This window comes from Eptatretus burgeri, chromosome 17 (assembly GCF_056783735.1).
Source record: "Eptatretus burgeri isolate ZD-2024b chromosome 17, Ebu_testis_v1, whole genome shotgun sequence".
NCBI lineage: Eukaryota > Metazoa > Chordata > Myxini > Myxiniformes > Myxinidae > Eptatretus > Eptatretus burgeri.
The window spans coordinates 6,461,063-6,474,475 of record NC_140977.1 but is presented as its reverse complement, the minus strand read 5'-3'; the positions used below and the strand labels follow the sequence as shown (position 1 = coordinate 6,474,475).

General features: G+C 53.1%; 1 protein-coding gene across 1 annotated transcript; it reads right to left on the bottom strand.

Moving 5' to 3' along the window:
- Positions 1–1,817: 1,817 nt before the first annotated feature.
- LOC147009177 (zinc finger protein ZIC 1-like) lies at positions 1,818–11,281 on the bottom strand. The gene is made up of 3 exons (XM_085862935.1): positions 9,450–11,281; positions 7,127–7,290; positions 1,818–5,824 (listed from the first exon to the last, which is right to left on the bottom strand). Exons 1-3 carry the CDS (start codon positions 10,429–10,431, stop codon positions 5,582–5,584), a joined length of 1,389 nt encoding a protein of 462 aa, XP_085719061.1. The 5' UTR covers positions 10,432–11,281; the 3' UTR covers positions 1,818–5,581.
- Positions 11,282–13,413: the final 2,132 nt, after the last annotated feature.

The window sequence follows — 13,413 nt, the reverse complement described above, 5'->3', positions numbered from 1 at the left end:
CTCATACTCGGAGCGAACATGATGGTACCTTGTCTTGTCTCTCCTCCATTTTGTTAACCGTTTCACCAGATATAGGATCTATTATCCGTGGAAATGGAAATGATGCAACAACAGGTAGGACCTTGTGCAGTGTATGAGTTCGCAACCACTGGTCACTCGTGCACATGGCGTACCGCCCCAGCTGAACGTGTCATGCGGACCGTGCCCGGCTCTCGCTCAAGATGGACCCTCTCTTTGAAAATGTCTGTGACGTGGGTTCATGCCATGAGCCTCCACCATGAACATCCCCCCCCCCCGCTTCCCACAAACATGATTTCAATGTTTTTCTCTCAATTTATGTACTAATTTAATTTTTGTTGTTTAAGTTTCTTTATTCATTTGTTTCGTTCATTTTTGAAATATTCATTCCTTTTGTCATTCCCTTTTATTCCTTCGTTAAGTCTGCGTGAAGAGGCCAAACCAAACACATACCCCACTCCCCCCATTAAAGGAAGAATTGTATTAAAAAAAAAAAAACGATTTCATAGGGGTACCGACCACACCACGTGGGTCGGGACTCACCTGATTCCTCTCGCTCGGAGCCCAGTGAAAACACAGGTACACAAGATATCGATGAATCGGATTCATTTCCCCACTTTTAGTGGAAATCCGAGAAGGGGGGGGGGGAATTATTTGACCTCAAACGCAACATTGTGCGAGAGTCTGACGTCACACCCGGTGGGGGTAATTAATTCGATCGTTTACTCCACTTTTAAGGACCTTCCCGTTGTACCTGCAAGGTGTTCCACATATTCACGAGACGGGAAGCGTTTTGGAACTTCCCCCAACAATGACTTCATCGTGTCCAAAACGATACGTTCCCCAATCCACAAACCTCACCCCAGGTCTCCCATTACGGGCACACGAGTGACCCCAGGTTGATTCGGTCTTGGGAAAAGCCTTAAAAAGGGCCGAAAAATCGGATCACCTGAACAATGAGACGAGGGTGCAGCAACGCATGGCCGACCGAGTCGTGAACAGCGTCGTGTGTACAAACTTTGCATCCCACGCCGCTCGTCCGTCTTGTCTGTAATTGCTGCACATCAGCACTCGACCCCCATTGGGACACGTGGAGGAGGGGGGGGGCTGTGGAGGACACTTTGTACACACACCTCTCAGCCCCCCAAATGGCCGTGTACAAGATGGACCGGAAATGAGGAGCGTTTGGGTTTGTCCATCTGGGTGTTTTGTCCTCTCGTCTGGATAACAACGACGTGTACAAGAGGGCGATGTGTCCCCTCCGGCCGCCGATCTGTACTAACGCGATTAGGGCGCCATGATGTATTGGGCCTTCAAGGCTCGAGACGAGACGTGCGACTTTAAAATGATGTGTGACGGGGCTAATGATCGTGTCACCGACTCGGGTCCCTGCAGTCCGCTCAAGTACCCCGAACACCCCCACCCCTCCCCCCCAACATTACCCCCCCCCCATCCCCACCTCTCGCGGATTTACAAAACCCGGGTCTGGCAAAGCAAACACTTAATCTTAAACAAATTCCCCTAAACATGTTAACATGGCGAGCGCCCTGCGGCTCCCGAGGGGTTGTAATAATTAATCAAAATTAAAATGTCCATTTTGTACAACCAAACGATTTGTCCGAATACGAGAACCCCCCAATGTCCCCCCCCCCCCAGTCCTTGCGAGGGGTCCGCGTTTCTTCGCTAGAAATGGAGGAAACTTACAAATGGACAAACTGCCGATCGTGACCACAAGTTCACTAAATTAGGGCTGCACTTGATCGGGGGGGGGGGGGGGGGTCAATAAAGAAAATCGGAAATTTTTAATAAAACACCAAACACCAAGTTTATTCCAGACGATTCGTTCTCAACGCAAAATCACAGCAATTCAAATGACGTTTCACACAGCAATGCGTAATCCCTTCTCGTTATACGTCATAGATAGCGACAACACGTGCAAGACACGTCACGACTACACGGCGTTATTATCCATGCGCGAATGAAGATGAAAACTCACAAACACACCACGGCGGGATTGAGGGACGCGCTGGACATCACTTCGACGGCTCAGACGCGTCATCTTTGTCTATGTACACCTTTCAGGTAACACGGCCGCGAGTTAATGGCACATGGCGTGACCTTGATGCGACGTCTTCGCAAAAACAGGACAATCCGCCACCGAGACGCAAACGGAATAACATCGAGTTCACAAGTTCACGTACGCATTTGTGTATTTAGTTCAGTCTCGGATATCTATCATCGTACCGTACGCACATGAAACATCGCCGATATAGAAAGAACGGGTAAGAATATACAGATATACACACTTGGGAGGGGGAAAATAAATAAATAGATAAATTAGTGGGGTCCAGTGATCCGTACTGGTGTGCGAGCTCGGAAAGCACCATCACTGTTGACGTGAACTACGGTCATGAGTCCGTCACTACGAGGCTGAGGGAGAGCTGGGACGTGCAGTGCCTTCACGTCTCCCTGCACTGTATCGATCGCGTTTGTCGGCGAGGTGTGTTCGCACTGGTGGTGTTCGGACTGATGGTGTTCGCCGGCGAGGTGTGTTCAGACAGATGGCGTTTGCTGGTGAGGTGTGTTTGGACTGATGGCATTTGCCGGCGAGGTGTGTTCGGACTGATGGTGTTCACCGGCGAGGTGTGTTCAGACAGATGGCGTTTGCTGGTGAGGTGTGTTCGGACCAATGGCGTTTGCCGGCGAGGTGTGTTCAGACTGATGGTGTTCGCCGGCAAGGTGTGTTTGGACTTATGGTGTTCGCCAGCGAGGTGTGTTCGGACTGATGGTGTTCGCTGGTGAGGTGTGTTCAGACTGATGGCGTTCACCGGCGAGGTGTGTTCGGACTGATGGTGTTCGCTGGCGAGGTGTGTTCGGACTGATGGCGTTCGCCGGCGAGGTGTGTTCAGACTGATGGCGTTCGCCGGCGAGGTGTTGGGACTGATGGCGTTCGCCGGCGAGGGATGTTCGAACTGATGGCGTTCGCCGGCGAGGGGTGTTCGGACTGATGGCGTTCGCCGGCGAGGGGTGTTCGGACTGATGGTGTTTGCTGGCGAGGTGTGTTCGGACTGATGGTGTTCGCCGGCGAGGTGTGTTCGCTGGTGAGGTGTGTTCGGACTGATGGCATTCGCCGGCGAGGTGTGCTCGGACTGATGGTGTTCGCTGGTGAGGTGTGTTCGGACTGGTGGTGTTCGCTGGCGAGGTGTGTTCGGACTGGTGGTGTTCACCGGCGAGGGGTGTTCGGACTGATGGCGTTCGCCGGCGAGGTGTGTTCGGACTGATGGCTTTCGCCCTCGAGATGTGTTCGGACTGATGGTGTTCGCTGGCAAGGCGTGTTCGGACTGATGGTGTTTGCTGGCGAGGGGTGTTCGGACAGATGGCGATCGCCGGCGAGGTGTGTTCACTGGTGAGGTGTGTTCGGACTGATGGCGTTCGCCGGCGAGGGGTGTTCGGACTGATGGCTTTCGCTGGCGAGGTGTGTTCGGACTGATGGTGTTCGCTGGCGAGGTGTGTTCGGACTGATGGTGTTCGCTGGCGAGGTGTGTTCGGACTGATGGTGTTCGCCGGCGAGGTGTGTTCGCTAGTGAGGTGTGTTCGGACTGATGGCATTCGCCGGCGAGGTGTGTTCGGACTGATGGTGTTCGCTGGCGAGGTGTGTTCGGACTGATGGAGTTTGCTGGCGAGGGGTGTTCGGACAGATGGCGATCGCCGGCGAGGTGTGTTCGCTGGTGAGGTTTGTTTGGACTGATGGCGTTCGCCGGCGCGATGTGTTCGGACTGATGGCTTTTGCCCTCGAGGTGTGTTCGGACTGATGGTGTTCGCTGGCGAGGTGTGTTCAGACTGATGGTGTTCGCTGGCGAGGTGTGTTCGGACTGATGGCGTTCGCTGGCGAGGTGTGTTCGGACTGGTGGTGTTCACCGGCGAGGTGTGTTCGGACTGATCGCTTTCGCCCTCAAGGTTCGTTCGGATCGATGGCGATCGCCGGCGAGGTGTGTTCGGACTGATGGCGTTCGCTGGCGAGGTGTGTTCGGACTGATGGTGTTCGCTGGCGAGGTGTGTTCGGACTGATGGCGTTCACCGGCGAGGTGTGTTCGGACTGATGGCGTTCGCCGGCGAGGTGTGTTCGGATCGATGGCGTTCGCCGGCGAGGTGTGTTCGGACCGATGGCGTTCGCCGGCGAGGTGTGTTCGGACCGATGGCGTTCGCCGGCGAGGTGTGTTCGGACCGATGGCGTTCGCCGGCGAGGTGTGTTCGGACCGATGGCGTTCGCCGGCGAGGTGTGTTCGGACCGATGGCGTTCGCCGGCGAGGTGTGTTCGGACCGATGGCGTTCGCCGGCGAGGTGTGTTCGGACCGATGGCGTTCGCCGGCGAGGTGTGTTCGGACCGATGGCGTTCGCCGGCGAGGTGTGTTCGGACCGATGGCGTTCGCCGGCGAGGTGTGTTCGGACTGAGCACGTTCATTGACGAGGTGTGTTCGGATGGATCGTGTTCTCCGACGAGGTGTGCTCACATGGACCGAGTTTGCCGACGAGGTGTGTTTGGAGTGATCTCATTCGCTAATGAGCTGTGCTCGTACTGATTGTGTTCGCAAACAAGGTGTGTTCGTATTGACCGCTTTTGCTGAGGGGGTGTATTCATACTGATCACGTTCACCAATGAGACATCTTTGCACTCATTTGAGTTTGCTTACAAGGTGCATTCGTACGGATTGTTGTTGGTAACGAGGTGTGTTCGTATTGATTGTGTTTGTTTATGAGGTGTGTCCGTACTGATGGTGTTTGGCAACAAGGTGTGCCCGTACTGATCGTTTGGTAACGAGATGTGTCTGTACTGACCGCTTTTGCTAAGGAGGTGTGTTCGTACTGATCATGTTCGCGAACGAGGTGTGTTTGCACTCAATCACAAACGAGATGCACATTTAGCAACAAGGTGTGCGTTCATACTGATTAGGTTTACTAAAGAGGTGCACGCTCGTACTCGATGGCATTCATTAACGAGGTGCACATTTGGCAACAAGGTGTGTGTTCATACTAATTAGATTCACAAAAGAAGCGCACGCTCGTACTCGATGGCGTTCACTAACGAGATGTGCGCCGTTCCTCGTTCACGAACGAGGTGCACATTTGCTAACAAGGTGAACATTCGTGCTCGATCACGTTTGATGACGAGGTGCGCGCTCATACTCGATGGCGTTCATTAACGAGGTGCACATTTGCCAACAAGGTGATCATTTGTTCTCGTTCGCTGACGAGGTGTACAATCATACTCGATGGTGTTTGCCAACGAGATGTGGAATACGAGGGACCCGTCGACACGCTGCAGCGGTGGCCCCGCAACCTCGTACGTCACAATGCCAACTCCATCGAGCACGTAATTGTTTCCGTCATGTGTGTTTGCGGAAGATTATTATAAGGACATTTCCAGTCGTATTCCCCAAGCCCTTGTTAGAGTAAATCGCAACACGAGGTCTTCCTCCCTCCCTCCCCTTCCACGTTTCCCTGTTACCTCTATTATACAATCTGTCCCGCTCACGCTCACCCTCACTCAGGCTCACCCTCCTGCTCACACGTACCACTCGCTGAAATTTGCAGCAAAAAAGGGGGGTCCGGGACAGGGCCCGGTGCTCGCCGTTTGCAACGCATTGACCGCCGCGTGGCCCGGTGCTGGACCGGCGGAGGACCCGATAGGTCCAGTCGAGACGCCTTCGGCCACGGGGGAGACGAGAGCAGGCGGCGTGGCCGATTCGTAACCGGAACTTGTGGCCGGCGATGGCTGAGAGCCGGTGGGTGCTGGGGCTTCATGGACCTGAGCGAGTGGGGTGGAGGTGACGAAAACACAATCATCGTCACAAAACAATGATTACAAGTACTATGACGTCGCCCTTACAATGCAACACATGGTTCAATGTGATGCAACAGAAAGGGAAAGGTGCAGTAAATGATGGTAATCAATAACAACCAAACGTGCAACCAGCATCGGTCCATTGTGATGCGTACACGTCACAAACTCTAAACCGACGGACACCGATCGTTCATGATGCAAACGCAAACCGTTGTACTAACAACAACAGCAACCACATCGATCCGCACAACGCCATTACACGGACTGCCGTCTATCGCAGGCATCCGCACCGTCCGTTACACCATCCACGCCCGTTCGGCCGTCCGTCACAAAAAGTGCATTCGCATGACGTCACATCGAGGCGATTCCATTATTTTAATTATATATATATATATTATTGAAACACGGATTTCATAATCTCTTATGGTTTATATGGGTTGCGAAATCATCACGACCAGGTCTGCGAAACCTACGTAATGTTATGTTAAATAAATAATAATTCATCCAGATGGTTCAAAAAGCTCTCGGAACGATACGTTCAAAAATAGTCCCATTCAAAAATAATAATAATAATAATAATAATAATAATAATAAAAAAACAATTATAGGGAGAAATATTTATTTATCTTTTCAATGCACAAGTTAATTTAATTAGCGAGAAATAATATTTCCTTCCCAATTGTTTCTACTCGATGTACACGTCGATAAAGAAAGGAACACGCCGGTCGGGCCGCGCGGGCCGCGCGGCGAGCCTCTCGCTCCGAGGCCTCAACGGACACCCGTCGTGAGTCTTCTTGCACATCGAGCGAGAGGGATCGAAATTTAAAAAAAATAAATAAAAATAAAAATACATTTGGAATCCACAGCCCGGTTGAAAATGAATGAATCCGTGGCGCGCAGGATGGGATATTTATTCATTTATTTGCAGGACGTGTTGCGTGCAATTTTGCGGGAGGATGGTTTCGGCATTTGATCATTTCGCATCTCGCGTGTGTACATCGCGTGCGTGACCGAACCAATCGGCTTCCTTCGTTCGCTCACTTTTCTTAAACACCTCATTTTCACATCAGATCACGTGACGCGCAACGTGCAATTCTGCAGCATGGGCGGTCGACTCTACCCATGCACCGCATTCGTGCTGCGACGTGCGCACATACGTACGGTACGTTACGTGAAAAATGACGTCATAAGCTCGGACCCACGGCGTACGGCATTCACCGGCACGTCCAGGTGCAAAACGAAGGTGTACAGGTGCGCGGTCCGTACCTTGAGATGCTTGCGCAGAGAGCTGGGGTGCGTGTACGACTTGTCGCAGACTTTGCAGAAGTACGGCTTGTCCGACGTGTGCACGTGCATGTGCTTCTTACGGTCGCTGCTGTTGGCGAAGCGTCGGTCGCAGCCGGCGAATTCGCACTTGAAAGGTTTCTCACCTGCACGCGAAAACACAGCGACGTCACATCAGGCGCGTGCGATCGTCGGCCGCGCAACACCTGCATCCGAAACGCCACGATGATGCAAATCGCGGCGGCCGAGCCGATCACGGGTGCTTTTATAAAATCAATGCACCAAACGTACGGACGCACCCGCAGGGAGTACGGTGCCGTACAGTCACCGGCATCCGTGCAGCACGGAGCGCATGCCGTGCTCGTACGGAGCGCCGACACCTCGCCACGAGCCCGAGTCGTCATTGTACTCGTTACTATTACGCGCTATCCCCGTCATGCATAACAGCACGTGTTGCCGAAAGCATGACGTCATCTGACGAGTGTAAGTCACCTGACGTGTGTGCATCGTGTACACGACACGCCCCAAGGAGAAATAGAGAGACTCGAACGCCGTGCCGTGCACACGTGTCCGAGCGACGCCTCTCGTGTGTTCTCACATTTCGTTCACTTTTGACACGTCGTGCGAGCAATCGCTTACACCACTGTACTGCACTGTACTCATACTGTACCTACCGTGTTGTGGTGCGCAACACACCGACGATGGCACGATAACAATGGGGGTTATGGAGGTTCGACCCGTGGACCTCTCTCTCCACATGAAATGTCCATTGCAAGTCACAAGTGCAATAAATGATTGTTTCACATGTACAAGGCCGTGTCGCGCTTGGTAACGGTAACCTGGTAACGGTAACCCGGTAACGCCAAATGACTTCGTTACATGAGCATCCAAAGGGTATCACGACGTACACTTCACGAGGCTGTTTGCCCGTCTGTGACGCACGAAGTTGTTTCCACGTCACAGACGCACGGAGCTGCCGTGTCGATTCGCTGTTTAACCGTGACACGAGTCCGGCGCGCGCGAGGGCGAGACCTAGCCTGTAGGCCTGCCACGTGGCGTGTGCGTCCTCTCGATGAGGTCCGACTCGCACGAAGCCGGACACCCGAGAAACGCGCGAAACGCTCCCTCATCGGGCAAATGCGGTGTACGAATCCGCTGTACGCGTGTGGTGTATGAATCCACTGTGCGTGTGTGGTGTACGCATCTACTGTACGCGTGCGGTGTACAAATGTAGCGTGTCGTGTATGAATCCAATGTACACGTGTGGTGTACGCATCTACTGTTATCGTGCGGTGTGTGAAACCGCAATGCTCGTGCGGTGTGTGAAACCGCTATGCTCGTGCGGTGTACGAATCCGCTATGCTCGTGCGGTGTACGCATTTGCTGTGGTCGTGCAGTGTACAAATTTGCTGTGCTTGTGCGGTGTACGAATCCTCTGTTATCGTGCGGTGTATGAATCCGCTATGCTCGTGCGGTGTACGAATCCGCTATGGTGGTGCGGTGTACGAATCCGTTGTTATCGTGCGGTCGATGAATCTGCTATGCTCATGCGGGGTACGCATTTGCTGTGGTCATGCAGTGTACAAATTTGCTGTGCTTGTGCGGTGTACGAATCCTCTGTTATCGTGCGGTGTACGAATCCGCTATGCTCGTGCGGTGTACGCATTTGCTGTGGTCGTGCAGTGTACAAATTTGCTGTGCTTGTGTGGTTTACAAATCCTCTGTTATCGTGCGGTGTACAAATCCTCTGTTATCGTGCGGTGTACAAATCCGCTATGGTGGTGCGGTGTACAAATCCGCTGTTATCGTGTGGTGTATGAATCCGCTATGCTCGTGCGGTGTACGAATCTACTGTACGCATTTGCTGTGGTCGTGCAGTGTACAAATTTTCTGTGCTTGTGCGGTGTACGAATCTACTGTACGCGTGCGGTGTATGAATCCACTATTCTTGTGAGGTGTACGAATCTACTGTACACGTGTGGTGTATGAATCCGCTGTTATCGTGCGGTGAATGAATCCGCTCTTCTTGTGCGGGGTACGAATCTACTGTACACGTGCGGTGTATGAATCCGCTATGCTCGTGCGGTGTACGAATCCGCTGTGCACGTGCGGTGTACGAACCGCCCCAGGGTGACGGGGGATTTGTTAACACGTCCCCTCGGGCTCAACGTCCGTCGGCCATTCCATCGAATTAGGAGTGTTACGGCTCGTTTTGGGTCGCGCCAATTTGTGAGGGACACCGGAAATTGCACACATCGGGGACGATGGTACAAGGAAGGCCTCGGGGCGGGGGCACGGCACGCACCTGTGTGTGTTCGCTTGTGGATCTTGAGGTTCTCGGAGCGCGCGAACACCTTGCCGCAGGCCGGGAACGGACAGGGAAAGGGCTTCTCGCCGGTGTGCACCCGAATGTGGTTGACGAGCTTGTACTTGGCCTTGAACGACTTGCCCTCGCGCGGACACTCTTCCCACGAGCACACGTGGTTCGCCTGCTCGGGACCCCCGACGTGCTCCACACTCAGATGGGTCACCAGTTCGTGCATCGTACTGAACACGCGGTTGCACGCTTGCTTCTTCGCCTGCTCGGGCTCGACCCATTTACAGATGAGCTCCTGCTTGAGTTGCGGCCGCAGGTACCGAAAGAAAGCTCCCGCCCCGGCGGCGGCCGCGGCGGCGGCGTGGTGGTGGTGGTGCGCGTGGTGGTGGTGGTGGTGCGCTGCCATGTTCATGTAGCCGTGCAGCGGCGCGGCCGCGTACGCGTCGGCCCGAGGGGTCGTGACGGGCCCAAAACGCTCGGCGCGCCCGTACGTCTCGTTGGCGAGACCCAGGCGGAGCTGCCCGCCCAGGAGGTGCGCGTTGGAGCCGGCTGCGTGGTGCTGGCCGGCCACGTGGTGCGTCTGCTCGTGCAGCCCGGGGAACAGGAGAGCATGGCTCGCCGAGTCGTAGCCGCCCGCCGGTGCGAACACGCCGTGCTGGGGGCCGGCCGCCTGAGCGTCGCCGAACGCGCAGTTACGAAAGAGGAAATCCGAGCGGGTCGTGCCTCCGAAGCCCGCGCCGTACGCGGCCGCAGAGCCGTGGTGGTGGGGATGCGGGTAAGCGGAGCCCTGCGACACGAACGCCGAGGGTTGTTGTCCCGCCAGCTCCGAGCCGAGCTTGAGCGCGCCCGCGTCTCCGTAGCCGTCCATGGCGGCGTCTCTCTCACAGGCCACGTCGCCCGCGGGGTAATGCCTCACGCCGCCGAAGCCCAGGCCCAGAGACGGGTATTGCGACGTCGCCTCGAGAAGCATCGCCGGTGCGGGACTCGAGCCGCTCTCCGTGCGTCCGCCCGGCCACAATAACAAGAGTGGTGGGGGGGGGGTGTTCGTACGGGGAAGGGGTGGTCGCGAGGGCTCACCCGCGCTTTGGCAAACTTGAAGGGCCGCGCGAAATGCGACGTGCGCGTCCCCAGCACGAGGTGGCGGCCGTGCGGGCCGCGTGCGGATGCGCCCGAGACGACGGCGGCACCGAGCGAGGCAGATAAATGCGAGCCCCAGATAGGAGACTCCCCCCCCCTGATGAACGGCACTTCAAAAGGGCTCCGACGTGGGCACGTGACCGCGGGGCCGGCCTCTCATTGGCGGCCTCGACTCCTGCTCCTCTTCGGGGAAGATCGGCCAGTTTGTTTTGACTTCTGATTGGGCAAATGGCCGCGCATCTCTCTCTCTCTCTTTTTCTCAGGTATATAGTCTGTGATTACTGCACACTCTTTCTGTCTCTGTCTCTCCGTCCGTGTCTGTGTCTTTGTCCTTTTTTTTTGTCTCATCTCTACCCGCCCTCATTCTTTCCCACGCCTCCCCTCCATTCCTGTCGCACACTCCTCCTGTCCACGACCACACGTCGCCGACGCTCCCAGTCCGAGCATCCTCATCGTACATCAGCGCACAAGGCACACACTCATTAATTCATTAATTACCAACACGCGTGATCGCCGCCCACGTGGGGTCCAACCAACACGTTGACCGAAGGTGTCTCCGCAGCTCGTTTACTCGTGCACACTCGTACACATGCGTCTGTGAGTGTTACATCTCTCGAGGTCTTGCCCCTCCGACAAATTGGAGGACGAAGGGGGGGAGAGGAAAGGGATTCCACGGCCATTTTGGAAGTTCTCACCAGCTTGTTTGGTGCCGTGACGTCCCTCGGTCGTTGCGTTGCCCAGTACTACCCCCCCTCCACCCCAAACGGGCCCAGGCCCGAGGGTCGAGTCCTGCTCGGCTCCACGTTTAAACTTCACCTCGCCCGAGGACCTGCTTCCCTCCGCTGTGAAAAGCTTTCCAACGTCTCGGACAATGGCGCGTTCCTCACAGCGGACATCCCCGTGGCCATGACGCCTCGAAATGAAAATCCTCGAACGCCTCGTGAATCATTTCGCTGGGAGATCCGTGACGAGACGCCGTGCACGGGATGCGCTCGTGATCGATCATTAAACTGAATCCCCCCCCCCCCCCGTGTTCGAAAACACACAAATAATTACACAGCGACGAATAATTACACAGCGACGTGATCTTACAATCACGTCCTTCCAAAATCGTGACGATTATCCTGAGGGGATTTGTACATGTGACGTAATCATTGTGTGAGGAGGTTTGTACATGTGACATAACCATTGTGTGAGGAGGTTTGTACATGTGACGTAATCATTGTGTGAGCGGGTTGGTACATGTGACGTAATCATTGTGTGAGGGGATTTGTACATGTGACGTAATCATTGTGTGAGCGGGTTGGTACATGTGACATAATCATTGTGTGAGGGGGTTTGTACATGTGACGTAATCATTGTGTGAGGAGGTTTGTACATGTGACGTAATCATTGTGTGAGGAGGTTTGTACATGTGACGTAATCATTGTGTGAGTGGGTTTGTACATGTGAAGTAATCATTGCGTGAGGGGGTTTGTACATGTGACGTAATCATTGTGTGAGCGGGTTTGTACATGTGACGTAATCATTGTGTGAGGAGGTTTGTACATGTGACGTAATCATTGTGTGAGTGGGTTTGTACATGTGACATAATCATTGTGTGAGGGGATTTGTACATGTGAAGTAATCATTGCGTGAGGGGGTTTGTACATGTGACGTAATCATTGTGTGAGTGGGTTTGTACATGTGACGTAATCATTGTGTGAGGAGGTTTGTACATGTGACATAATCATTGTGTGAGGAGGTTTGTACATGTGACGTAATCATTGTGTGAGCGGGTTTGTACATGTGACATAATCATTGTGTGAGGGGATTTGTACATGTGACGTAATCATTGTGTGAGGGGGTTTGTACATGTGACATAATCATTGTGTGAGGGGGTTTGTACATGTGACGTAATCATTGTGTGAGGAGGTTTGTACATGTTACACAATCATTGTGTGAGTGGGTTTGTACATGTTACATAATCATTGTGTGAGGGGGTTTGTACATGTGACGTAATCATTGTGTGATTGGGTTTGTACATGTGACATAATTATTGTGTGAGCGCGTTTGTACATGTGACATAATCATTGTGTGAGCGGGTTTGTACATGTGACATAATCATTGTGTGAGCAGGTTTGTACATGTGACGTAATCATTGTGTGAGGGGGTTTGTACATGTGATACAATCATTGTGTGAGAGGGTTTGTACATGTGACATTATCATTGTGTGAGGGGGTTTGTACATGTTACATAATCATTGTGTGAGGGGGTTTGTACAGGTTACATAATCATTGTGTGAGGGGGTTTGTACATGTGACGTCATCATTGTGTGAGCTGGTTTGTACATGTGACATTATCATTGTGTGAGGGGGTTTGTACATGTGACGTAATCATTGTGTGAGCTGGTTTGTACATGTGACTATCATTGTGTGAGTGCTTTGTACACGTAACATTATCAATGTATGAGTGGGTTTGTACATGTGACGTAATCATTGTCTGAGTGGTTTGTACATGTGACACAATCATTGTGTGAGTGGGTTTGTACATGTGACATAATAATTGTGTGAGGGGGTTTGTACATGTGACATTATCATTGTGTGAGTGGTTAAAACATGTTACGTAATCAATGTGTAAGTGGGTTTGTACATGTGACAATCATTGTGTGAGTGCTTTGTACACGTAACATTATCAATGTATGAGTGGGTTTGTACATGTGACGTAATCATTGTGTGAGTACTTTGTACATGTGACACAATCATTGTGTGAGTGGGTTTGTACATGTGACATAATCATTGTGTGAGTGCTTTGTACATGTGACACAATCATTGTG